Source organism: Bufo bufo, chromosome 3 (genome assembly GCF_905171765.1).
Source record: "Bufo bufo chromosome 3, aBufBuf1.1, whole genome shotgun sequence".
Classification (NCBI taxonomy): domain Eukaryota; kingdom Metazoa; phylum Chordata; class Amphibia; order Anura; family Bufonidae; genus Bufo; species Bufo bufo.
The window spans coordinates 461,543,771-461,556,114 of NC_053391.1; the positions used below are offsets into that span (position 1 = coordinate 461,543,771).

The 12,344-nt window shown below is 39.8% G+C and overlaps 1 protein-coding gene across 7 annotated transcripts in view; it reads right to left on the reverse strand.

The window, feature by feature from the left end:
• MCF2L (MCF.2 cell line derived transforming sequence like) overlaps positions 1-12,344 on the reverse strand; it is a 345,945-nt gene that overhangs the window by 17,186 nt on the left and 316,415 nt on the right. For all 7 annotated transcript variants that reach the window (XM_040425198.1, XM_040425200.1, XM_040425197.1 and 4 more), the window contains 8 exons: positions 12,098-12,190; positions 11,927-12,019; positions 9,473-9,598; positions 8,904-9,125; positions 7,293-7,385; positions 4,844-4,922; positions 3,038-3,104; positions 2,828-2,943 (listed from right to left, as the gene is read on the reverse strand). In XM_040425198.1, the coding sequence (XP_040281132.1) occupies positions 2,828-2,943; positions 3,038-3,104; positions 4,844-4,922; positions 7,293-7,385; positions 8,904-9,125; positions 9,473-9,598; positions 11,927-12,019; positions 12,098-12,190 (889 nt within the window). The remainder of the gene's footprint in view (positions 1-2,827; positions 2,944-3,037; positions 3,105-4,843; positions 4,923-7,292; positions 7,386-8,903; positions 9,126-9,472; positions 9,599-11,926; positions 12,020-12,097; positions 12,191-12,344) is intronic.

The window sequence follows — 12,344 nt, forward strand, 5'->3', positions numbered from 1 at the left end:
CAACAGGTACGATGTAAGTGTCCATACGGAGAAAACAGGAAAAGGTTGCAAATAGACAAAACAAGGAAAGGGACAAAAAAAACGAAAATGCCCTGTGATAGGGGTGCTGCACTGGCCCTGATCGCCTAATCACAGAGCACCCGCCCTGACAAGGGCGACCCCGTCCAGAACCACTCCATAAAAAATTATTTTTAATCTAATTCGCCCTGTCCTAATAGATCTCTACATGCATGTTTTGCCTTCTGGAAAAAAGCTAATCAGGGGAGATGTCAGCTGGGCGTAGTAGGTAAAGAAAAGAAAAAACAACAGAAAATGTATACTGTTGAGTAAAGGTGCAGAAAATGGTGATGGTAATGCACCTGCCTATTCTAAGAAATCAAATAACCAAGCCTGTGATATGGCTTTGGCTCATGCTGCACTAATATTGACTTTGGTGTGGCGCAAAAAGAATGTGCAGATAAGGGGGGGAATGGCGGCAGAGATGAGCACCCCACTCCTCTATGAATAATACCCATGGTCCATCTTTGCCGTCGGTATTATCAGGCCCCTATTCATAGAGGAGTGGGGCACTCATGTCTGCCGCCATTCCCCCCTTATCTGCACATTCTTTTGGCACCACACCAAAGTCAATATTAGTGCAGCATGAGCCGAAGCCATATCACAGGCTTGATTATTTGATTTCTTAGAATAGGCAGGTGCATTACCATCACCATTTTCTGCACCTTTACTCAACAGTATACATTTTCTGTTGTTTTGTCTTTTCTTTACCTACTACGCCCAGCTGACATCTCCCCTGATGAGCTTTTTTCAGAAGGCTAAACATGCATGTAGGGATCTATTAGGGCCAGTCTTTTTAGGGAAAGGTTCCAGACGGGATCGCCCTCGTCAGGCCGGGTGCTCTGTGGTTAGGCTATCAGGGCCAGTGCAGCACCCCTGTCACAGGGCATTTTCATTTATTTTTTGGCCCTATCCTTGTTTTGTCTATTTGCAACCTTTTCCTGTTTTCTCCGTATGGACACTTACATCGTACCTGTTGGGAGAATCAAGGCAACTTGGAACTTGACAACTGTGGTAGGACAAACCGTTTTACCTATTTTGGGTGGCGCCGAGCACTACTATTCCTACTACTGTATGAGCTTCTTTCCAGGCATTGATTGAGATTTGATGAATTTATTTAGACTGAAGCTTCTTTGTGTTTATCTATATCACTTATCATAAGGGCTATCCTTCTTATTAGGATTTATTAAAAGTTACGTTTTATATACATACTCAGAGAAATTTGGGTCACTATTTAGTTTATACTTTTTTTGCAAGAAATTTGGTGATCTATTACATAATTATCCACCCTTTTTGTTTTTTCGGGGTGAATACATTCTCCGCCTTAACTTAGGTGTACAAAATATAGTTCATATGCCAGTATGACTTAAAGAATGGATCTTTGACCTCTGATCAGTGGCAATTCTCCCTAGAGCAGTGTAATATATGAAATAGGTTGTTCTACAGGCCCACTGTAAAGACTGTGATGATCAGGCAATGTACTCACAGGATCCAGACATGGGGAGCAGCCTAGCAACAGATTTATATCACTTTTTCTAAAATGAAATTTGGGAGAAGAATTTCTTTAAAAGGGTCATCTGGCATTTTTATATTGATAACTAGGGTTGAGTGAATCGAAGTTCACTCCAAATTTCAGGATAAATTTGATTTGCCACAAAGCCGAATTTCCTTGTGCTTCGTGGTAGTGAATCAATTTAATATGAAATAGTGTAAAAAATAAAAATAAAATCCTACTTACCTCATCCATTTTCTTGCGAGGGGCCGCCCCCGCCACCATCTTGCTTGAAGATCTCGCACGAAATCCTGTGCGCAGTGACGTATGACGTTACCACGCTGGCCAGCGAGATGATGTCACCTCAGGCCATGCAAGATTTCTCGCCAGATCTTCAAGCAAGATGGTGGTGGCCGGCCTGTCGCAAGCAAATGGATGAGGTAAGTATGATTTTTAAGAAAAACATTTTTACACTCTGTTATTTATATCAGATGCCGCGATCAGCTATGAACGTGGCATCTGAGGGGTACAATGACGGGGAGCGGCGCAATCACCGCTCCCTGTCATTACACCCACTACTTACAAAGAAATGCGCTTTGTGGCGAAGTAATTTGTCACAAAACAAATTAGATGACCTATTCCAGGATAGGAAAACTAAGGCCAGGTTCCTGTTTTAGTCGAGGGCTTCTTTCAAGAAAGAGCTGAGAGAAATTCCACATAGAAATGGTATTGTAGCGCTTTAGAAACTCTCCCATGTTCTCTCTCTGGGACCATCCTGCCCCCCTGTACTGTCTCCTGGCATCAGTTCTAAATTTCAGATGTGAGAGTTGGCACAGTAAGTAACTGGAGCTACATTTTAAGCCCTCACTGCCAATTATCTGATGCATAAGCGGATAAAATGAAAAGAAATATTAAGAGAGTCGAGGACAGAATGGTTAGTGCATAGCATCTAGCTGGCCTTAGATTACCTTTCTGAGTTTTGAGGTTAGGAAAACCCTGCAAAGTGAAGCGCTTTTTTGAAACTGCAGAAGATTCTGAGGTAGGGCTAGTTACTGTGCCATCTAGAAATGAGAGAGACACAGGAGACAGGAGAAATAGAGCCATGGACACATACATACATGCAGCAGAAGCAAGAACAAGAGATATATAAGGCACCAAAGAAGAGATCAGAGTATGTTATAGGGTGCTAGAGGGTTTCATCTAAATGCTCATATATCATATTCATAGTTTTATCCATTCCTACATTTATAATAACAAATCACAGGCCACTTTACTCACCTTTACCTTTCTCAAGGTACTTTGGTAACGCTACTAAAGAGGAGTCAGGACTTATTAAAGGCTCAGTTTTCCTTTCTTCCAGTTTTTTGTTCTTGCCAGACTTACTTCTCAAAGGACTGAAAAATGGATAGGAAACCTTCAGTATTGTTGTTAGGAAACACACTGCTAACCTTACCCCTACTTGGACTTTTCTTCATATATAGTACTTACCTGCTACTAGATGGAGTAGGCAATGGAGAACTGTTGGTCTGCTCCACTGACTTGTGTTGACTGGCTTCTGCAGACATATACCAGTAAGAGTTATTTGGTAGGAATTACAACACGAATATTCGAGCAATAAGTTGATTTTGTATCTTAAATTTAAACTGAAAGATGGAAAACTCCTAAAATATGTCCCTTTATCCATGCTAATATCTGACACAACTGATTATTGTAAAGTAACTCAGACCCTTGACCATTACCCATGGCATTTTCATAGAACATAAATAAGATTACATAGCTATTCTTATATACAATACAAACCTCAGAAATTTTTTATTTTACCTACCACTCATTTTTTGTATAGAGACATAGCTAAGTCACTCCTCAATATCACCACTAAAGGTCCCTTTACATGGGTCGGCTGAGCACGCAATTATCAGAAACTGTTCTTTCCTGATAATTGCCAATTCATTGAGGGAGGTGATTGTTGTATTTACTGTACATGCAGCAATCATATCTTCTGTATGGGGGCAAGAGATTCCTACAGCGATTGCTTATCGTGCATGTTCATTGTTTCTGGGCAGAAGATCGCTGATTATACAGGATGATCTGCTGCCCAAAAACAATCATTTAGGTGTCTACATAAACGATGCTGTCACCTGATGAATGAGGATTTGATCGTTCATCGGGTTATCAATGGCACATTTACAAAGGGAAATAATTGAGAAGGAGCGTTTGTATGAAAGCTTGTTCCCTATAATTGCCCCAGGTAAAGGTGCCTTAAGTCATGATATTAAACCCTCATGAAGGACTGACCCTCATTCTATCAATAAACTCCAAGTATATAGCCCACTTGCCTTTTAACATGTACATTTGTTTGCTTAAACTATTCTACTTTCCTCAAAGATAATAGCTTTACAGTCATTATGTAAAAAACTGTGGTCAATCTACAGCTAGAGTCAAACAAACAAGAAAACCAAAGGCACAAAAATAGTCAATATCATGTAAGAGTCAGGAAGTGATGCACGTAAGAAATGTAAGAGTAAAATCAACCAGATAACATTTTCATTGGTAATTAAAGAAGACCTGTTGCCACAAAATAGAAGAAAATATAGTTTTAGGGGAAAAGATTCAGTAAATCTTGTAATTTATACATTTAAATCTCTACTATTTCTGACTTCAGTTGTACATGGGGCCATCTTATCAGGGATCAATAGCATTATCTGTGTAAGTGTATTTAATTATTGTACACGTTAGAGGTGTTATCAGTGATTGATAGCATTCTCTGTGTAAGTGTATATACATAGATAGCTGTCAGTCACTGATAGTTGTACACAGGAGAGGTGTTATCAGTGATTGATAGCATTACCTGTGTAAATGTGTATACAGAAATAGCTGTCAGTCACTAAGAGCTGTACACAAGGAGGTGTTATCAGTGATTGATAGCATTCTCTGTGTAAGTGTGTATACATAGATAGATGTACATGGGGATGGTCTTTAGTTCAGAAAGAGCAGATATACAGCAAATGTAAAAATTACAAGTGTTATTGAATCTTTTCCCATAAAACTATATATAAATCTTCTCAGCTTCTCCTGCTGTATAACATGCTGCCTGCAGATTGCACTACATTTTGTGGTGACAGGTCCACTTTAATGAATAGTTATTTGAGGCGCCATATAAGTAAACTCCATGTCTACTTCATTGTAATCTATAACAGTGACACATGGAAAAGCAATCATGATGGCCAAGTAGGTCCCCAAGTCCCTGGAAGATGTGTAGTGACAGATACATGTGTCCATGAAGGCAGGAGTTACCTCTACAAGCCTGAAGCTGGCTAGTCAATACCTTTCTGATTTCATTTACCCAGGTGGCTTTTATTTCAGATGTTTGTGCCTGTAACAAAAATCATATAATTATCTAGCTGACATTTTAGTTGAAGCAACAGCATAATTTGTATGGAAGTGCAGTTTGATTGCATTAGATCTTCATTCTTCACGTTTCCAAATTTATGTCTTCATATACTTGATCAATACAAGATAATAGTTTATTAATTGTGACAACTAGAGATAAGCGAATCTAAGCTGACGAAGTGGAATTCGATCCGAATTTCAGGAAAAATTGGATTCGCAATGAATGCGAATTTCCTCGCGCTTCGTGGTAACGAATCGCACTGACAACATAAAAACTCAAAGTTTTAGCAGTCCACTACCTGTGTGTTTAATTTAAAGCTGGCCTTTCACATTCAATAAATGTCAGCTGAACATGCATGTATTCTGAATGGAGAGCGGAGGTAATCCACTAGCAGACACCTCTGGTGGTGGCTTATCTTCCTTGAGAACAAAAGAGGATACCTAATCCTTTTTCCCCAAATTAGGCTGAACAAACATCTAGACTTCCAAAACATTTGATCATCGGCAGGTTCAGCCAGTGTAATGTGTATGGCTACCTTAAAATATAGATAATCTACATTATATCACAAGCTATGAAAATGGAGTGACTGTAGGTTAAACACTACAGTAGCAGTTGTTTAAGGGACACTTCCATCAAAAAATTCTATCACATATTACCAGCCAATATGTGAATAATCTATGTATTTTTTTTCCATTGGTTAATGTAGGAAGGTATATATATTAAAAAAAAAAAAAAATAGGTAGATGGCTATTCTGGATATTTTTTTTTTTACTTATGCATTCTACTTCCTGTCCTGGCTCTTTACCTTCCTGTTTGACTGGACTTTTAGCAGGACAAACAGTCTCATTTAATTTTCTCAGTCAGACCATCACTGCAATCTGAGAGTGTAGTGACTCAATTAGACCATCACACATGACACTGCTTTAACTAGTTCTATCAACAATACAGTTGTCATACTGTTATTCCAATTTTACACCTATTATTATCAGGATTATCCATCAGAAAAATATTCCCCTCACAGCAGTAGTAAACTGACAATGGTTTCCTATCTATATGGGAGGTCTTATTTAGGGCCCATTCACACGACAGTATTTATGACTCTGCATCCGTTTCAGAATGAATACAAACCCATTTATTTCAATCGGGCCACAAAAGATGCAGAGATCACACCGTGCGCTGTCCACATCCATACTTCCATTCCGCGGTCTTGCAAAAAAGATAGAGCATGTCCTATTAACACCATCCTGGGTGATATAGCACACAGTCTTTTCTGGTGAGTCTCTGCCTCCTTTTTTACCTATACAGCATCAGATTCAGGCTATTTGATACCTGGCTACTCTTGGGGTTTGCTTCTACCTGGTCTATGCTGCACTTGCATGCAACCCCTGTCCATTTTTGTTGTGTAGATATCTTTTTGATTGCTGACTCCTCAACAGATACCTATGTTGTATTCTTGGTCAATGGCTGGTCACTGTACCATATATAACCTATTTAATTGATCATCATGTTCTACATTTGACATGTGTGCTATCCCAGGGTGGCGTTCTTTTTTCTGCTTCTTTTCACTTTTTAACGGTATATTATTCATTGCTTCATATTTTAATCATGTCATAATAAAATGATATATTTTCATACATGGTACTATGAGCTCCGTTTCCTTGTTTTCTCGCTTGTTTCAGCTAGTACCGAGTCACATTTATGGGTGTCCTTTTGGTTCTATTGGGTGGACACTGTTTTCCACTTTTTACCAATTGGCCACGTTTGGTCTTTATTGTTTTTTAATGTCCTATTCTTGTCTGCAATTGCAGACAATAGGCATTTCTATCATAGGACTAGTCGTGTACGCAAAATTCAAAACACATACGGTTAAGTGAATGTACCCTTATGCTGACTGCTACAGAAGAATAATATTTTGTATTTAACTTTGATGGTATAGTATTGTCAAAATGAAAAATGGTTAAAAACATTTTGGAAAAAAATGGATGTGGTAATAAATGGCTAATGGATGCTGGAGCTGAGTGGATGGCTGTTAGATTTGTACAGCAAAACTGCCACAGTCACATAATAAATCATCCGAATTTGGGGCTAAGTCAGATCTCTGCTTCTCAATGTACAACACTTGTGTGGACAAAAGGTGGCCCAATAACGTATTCAGTACTGTAGGTGGTTATAATGACTGGCCAGTCAATATATGCATAGTAAACCTCGATGAAAATCAGCTACCTGGCTTTCCTTGCCAAACTGCAAAAAATCACCCCATGTGTAGTCATCATAGCACCCACAATTATTCTCCTTATAAATGGAAAATGTAAATGATCTTAGTTTCATGTTATCTGAACAGAAGAACATTACCTGCACAACATATACTTCTTCTCTAGCATTATACCAGATTTCAAATTTCCTAATGTCCCCTTTGACATATTCTGTAATTCCAACAGACGCCATCTGGTGAGATAAAAAAAAAAAGTAAAAAAGGTTGCCACAATGCCACAATATACAATGATGTACACCTTAATATCTTCACAAGAGAGCCAATATATGTACAGGAGATAACATGCAAAACACTATTGCATTGTCAGAATAACCAGCATCTGCTGGTTATAAAATATGAATTTGGGTGTAAACGTGCAGCATTGTGAAAAGAGGTTTTATTTTATATGTCATACAGTATGTTAAGGGGTATTTAAAGGGGTTGTCCCAAGAGTTATACTTGAATTTAAAGGGCTTGGTCACTTTCTGGCTACTATTGACAAGTGTGTTTATAAGATGACTATATGGCACTTACTATTATAGCCTTTGTTATAATTATCTGCCTTTTTCTATATTTTATAAGATATGCACCCTTGTTTGCCAAGTTTTTTTGGTGGTCCTGTCCACAAAATGGCTGCTGATGGAGGGTCATGTGACCAGGAAAATCACAGTCTCCTCCATTCAAACAAACTGTATCTGCACTAAACTCCCAACAGTGCAAGTGCTGATGGCAGGTGCAGTGTATTTGAATGGAGGACACATCATGTTTAGGTGATTTGCCTGGTCACATGACCCTCCATCAGCAGCCATTTTATGGACAGAACCTGTGTGGACAGCACAAAAGACTTTGTAAACAAGGGCGCAGAATAGTACACAGAGGCTATAATAGTACTGGTAAGTGCCATATAATCATCAACACATTGGTCAAACAGTAACTAGAAAGTGGCCAACCCCTAGAAAGTGGCCAACCCATTTAACACCTATCCACAGGATTTAAAGGGGTTATCCAATCCCTATAATGACCCCCAGAATGCCCGGGCCCCTCCTCTACAGCATACTTACCTGCTCCCCAGCGCCCACATCCCTCCAGATCCCTGCATGGCCGCCGCTACATCTCCCCGCTGCGCAGATCAAAACATCCGGCGACGTGGGTTGCGGTGCGGGTGACGCTAGGGAGGCTGGTCACCATCGCGGCCTGCTATTGGCTGCTCCCTCCGTCGCCGTAGGTTTTGATCCGCACGATAGGGAAATGCATCGCCTTCAGTGCAGGGATCCGGAGGAGAGCGGGTGCCGGGGAGCAGGTAAGTATGCTCTAGAGGAGGGTTCCAGGCATTCTGGGGGTCATTATAGGGATTGGATAATCGCTAGAAGTGTCTGATTGGTAGAGGTCCAACCACTGGGACACCTAACAATCACGAAAATAGGGGTTCTGTGTGAATCGGTGGTCGAGAATGTGCACTGGCACTCGATTCATTCTCCATGAATCTTCTGGAGATAGGAGAATAGTAGAGTGGTTGGACCCCCACTGATAAGACACTTATCTTCTATCCTGTAGAAACAAGATCAGTTTAAATATAGGGAACATATCTTTAAGCGATATTATTTAACCGTAATCAGTAAGCCACTGTGGGGAAAGAAAGATTTTCTGCTAAAAATGATGTACAAACCCATACATTATACAGTGCGATGGCATAGTGCTCTTACTAGACTTACATTTAAGGAATGTTTGAAGCTATAGGAAGGAGCCTTCTCATATCCTTCCCCATTTTCTTCTCTCTTCTTGCAGAACAGTACAGCCTTCTCATGCAGGAACAAATGCCTCTGCATTGGTTTAAACCTTGCCAGGTCCTTTACTTTGGAATGTCCCTTTTTATGTTCTGTCCACACATTAAAGGACCCTTGCATCAAAAGTTTGCCAAGATCATTTAGGTTCCCCTGGAATATAGAATGAATGTCGATGATTATTGCCTCAGTACCATCAACATGTGCTGAGGAGACTATATTGTAAGATTTTAAAAATCTTTGGTCGAAATGGATTGAGGGAAAATGTATATAATATATATATATATATATATTATTTGCCTATTGCAGTTCTGTCCAAAATGCAGGAGCTCCATGGCCATATTCGTATCACCGCATTTTTTAAAGCTACATTACAGATTGATGTGATGAAATAAGATGCACCTCTACTGAGGCCTTTTGTAACCGTAGTACTTGATAAGCAAAATTAGGTAATCAATTTAGTCAATTTAATGCAGCACCAGTAGAAAATAACCACTTACTTCATATCCAGTGATAGCTATTTGGTGCATGGAGTCATTTACGGCTTTAAGGATGCCAAGAATAGAAGCCAAAGCTTCCTGCAGATCCTCAGCGCCTTCACAATTCTTACTGTACTTTAACATTTCCTAAGCAGAACACACAATCAATAAATGACAGATATTTCTTCAACGTTTGTGTTGCTCAGTAACTGCCTTTACTAAAGCTGTGGAGTCTGAAGCCTGCATTTCATTTATGCAAATAAATAAAGCAAATCATCAGGATTTTCCTACAGAAGTCTATAGAATATATCAGGCTCTCCTGTGCTCTCTTCTAATCCACATTCCTTGGCATCAATATGCACCATCAGTTCTACAGAGTACTGATCTCCACAGGAACAAGACGCTCCAGCATAGTCCTCCACTGACTCCACCTGTTGGTACATGATGACTCCAACAGTTACATTGATGAAATTTGTAAAAAAATAAAATATCTGTCAGGAGCTTTGTACCTATGAAACTAGCTGATCTGTTGCATGTGTGCTTGGCACATTTGTGTTGGCCCCATGTTCAAATATGCCCACATTGCTAAGAAAAATGAAGGTTTAATATATGCAAATGATCCTCTAGGAGCAACGGGGGCGTTGCCGTTACACCTAGAGGCTCTGCTCTCTCTGTAACTGCTCCCCCCCCCTGCACTTTGATTGACAGGGCCAGGCAGTGAAAATGTCATAATGCCTGACTCTGTCAATCAAAGTGGAAAGGGTACGGAAGTTGCAGAGAGAGCAGAGCCTCTAGCTGTAACAGTAATGCCTCCGTTGCTTCTAGAGGCTCAATTGCATATATTAAAACTAAATTTTTCTCAGCAATGCAGACACATATGAACATGGGACCAACACAGATGGCTTCAGCAGCCAAGTGCACATGTAACAGGTCAGCCAGTTTAATAGCTACAAATCTGCCGACAGATGTCCTTTAATGTATGCAACAGTCGAAACAGGTCAGACGTCGTTGCCTCAGACATAATTTCGGCATGTCTAGTTTTAGTCAGTACAATGCTTACATCATTTTATGATAGAGCGTTTAACCCATTGCAGGATATCTCCCTGATGACATGATAATGTTCATAATTTAATCGATGCTAAGCCCCTATCACATCGCCCAATTTTCAGGCCAGTCATCAGGAATATAATTGTACCGCCAATCAGCCAACAAACAAGCAAATGCTAATTTGTTGGCTACGTGCATCTTATATTCAGAATGAAAGATGTCAGATTATTGTCAGCATATCTCCCTGAACAGAGGTGGAACGATTGCAGTGGAAATCGTTCTTCCCCCATATACCGGTAATAATTGCATTGGTCAGTTTAATAGGCAGATGGAATTGAGAGCTGATCCATGTGTTTATCGTTGATCAGTGCTCATCCTACATAAGATCGGGCAGTGTAATACTACTCTTACTCTAGATATTTATGTGATACCTTATCTGGACATTGTTATCATGGATTTTTGATTGCATACCGTATTTTTCGCCCCATAAGAAACACCTAGGTTTTAGAGAAGAAAAATAAGGAAAATATATTTTTCATCAGAGCCCCAATCAGAACCCCAATGTTAATCAGACCTCAGCTCAGACCCTCAATGTTCATAAGACCCCCAATCAGACTTTAGATCAGATCCCCAATATGGATAAGACCCCTCCTTTCAGACCCCCAATGTGAATGACCCCCCAAGCAGACCTCAGATCAGAGCCCCAATGCGAATGACCCCCCGAAGCAGACCTCAAATCAGAGCCGCACTGTGCTGCGACCCGTCACTGCAAAACGTGAGGTCACAGAGCGCCGACATCCTAACGATGTGCGCAGTCAGAGCACAGTGAACGGCCAGGGAAGACTAGGGAGCGGTGAGTACAGAGCCCGGGGGGGGGCTGCATTCACCGTTTACTGGTTCTCCTGTACTAATAAGTGCTTCCATAATGATAGCGCTCATTAGTATTCGCCCTATAAGACACAATGACATGTGTGTCTTATAGGATACAAAATGGGCATATTGGGGAAGATTTATTAAAACTAGAGTAAAGAAAAATTCGCTTAGTTGGCAACCAATCAGATTTCATCTTTCATTTTTCAAAGCTCCTTTGGAAATTGAAATGTGGAATCTGATTGGTTGCTATGGGCAACTAAGCCAGTTTTCCTTTTCACCAATTTTGATAAATCTCACCCATTGTATAAAATAGTTGTTTAACTGTATGCAGCCAACAATCTCTACAGTACTTGTCTTTTTATTGTCGGTTCACATGTACACATTTTTCAAATATTTTAGAAGGTTGTATATTACATTAAGGACCTTTTACATCATGGTAACTGGTTGTTTCCTGCATGCTTTATGGCTTGACGATTCAATTAATTACATTTGAATTCTTATGCTAGATATTTCAGTGTTGCACTTATATATAATATGTGTAATGGATTTGGATACCTTTAAAAGCAATTGGTACTTTGTTATCCTCTGAACAGGTTTCAGTAGGTAGGAATCCAGGCTCAGCTTATGATCCAATTTCCTTTGGCATTCCTAGAAAATGCAGTATTTTATTGAAACTGATCCATTATTTTAAATGCTGCTTAGAATTATGACAGTGATGTACATTACCTGAAAAAACGCAGCATCAGAGCACTGACGCCATAGACTCTCCGAGCGGGGCTTGTTCTGGCAGTACTTCTCATATATCTGGAAATCTTCCATCTAGGTTTTGGAAAACAAGTGCATGAAGTAATTGTAGAACAATTTATGCACAGCTACACATTTTATAAAGCTTCCACATTGTAATTTATTAGGTGTCTACTTGACGCACACGTCACCAATCAAATTAGTATTATAGTTATAATTACTAATATAG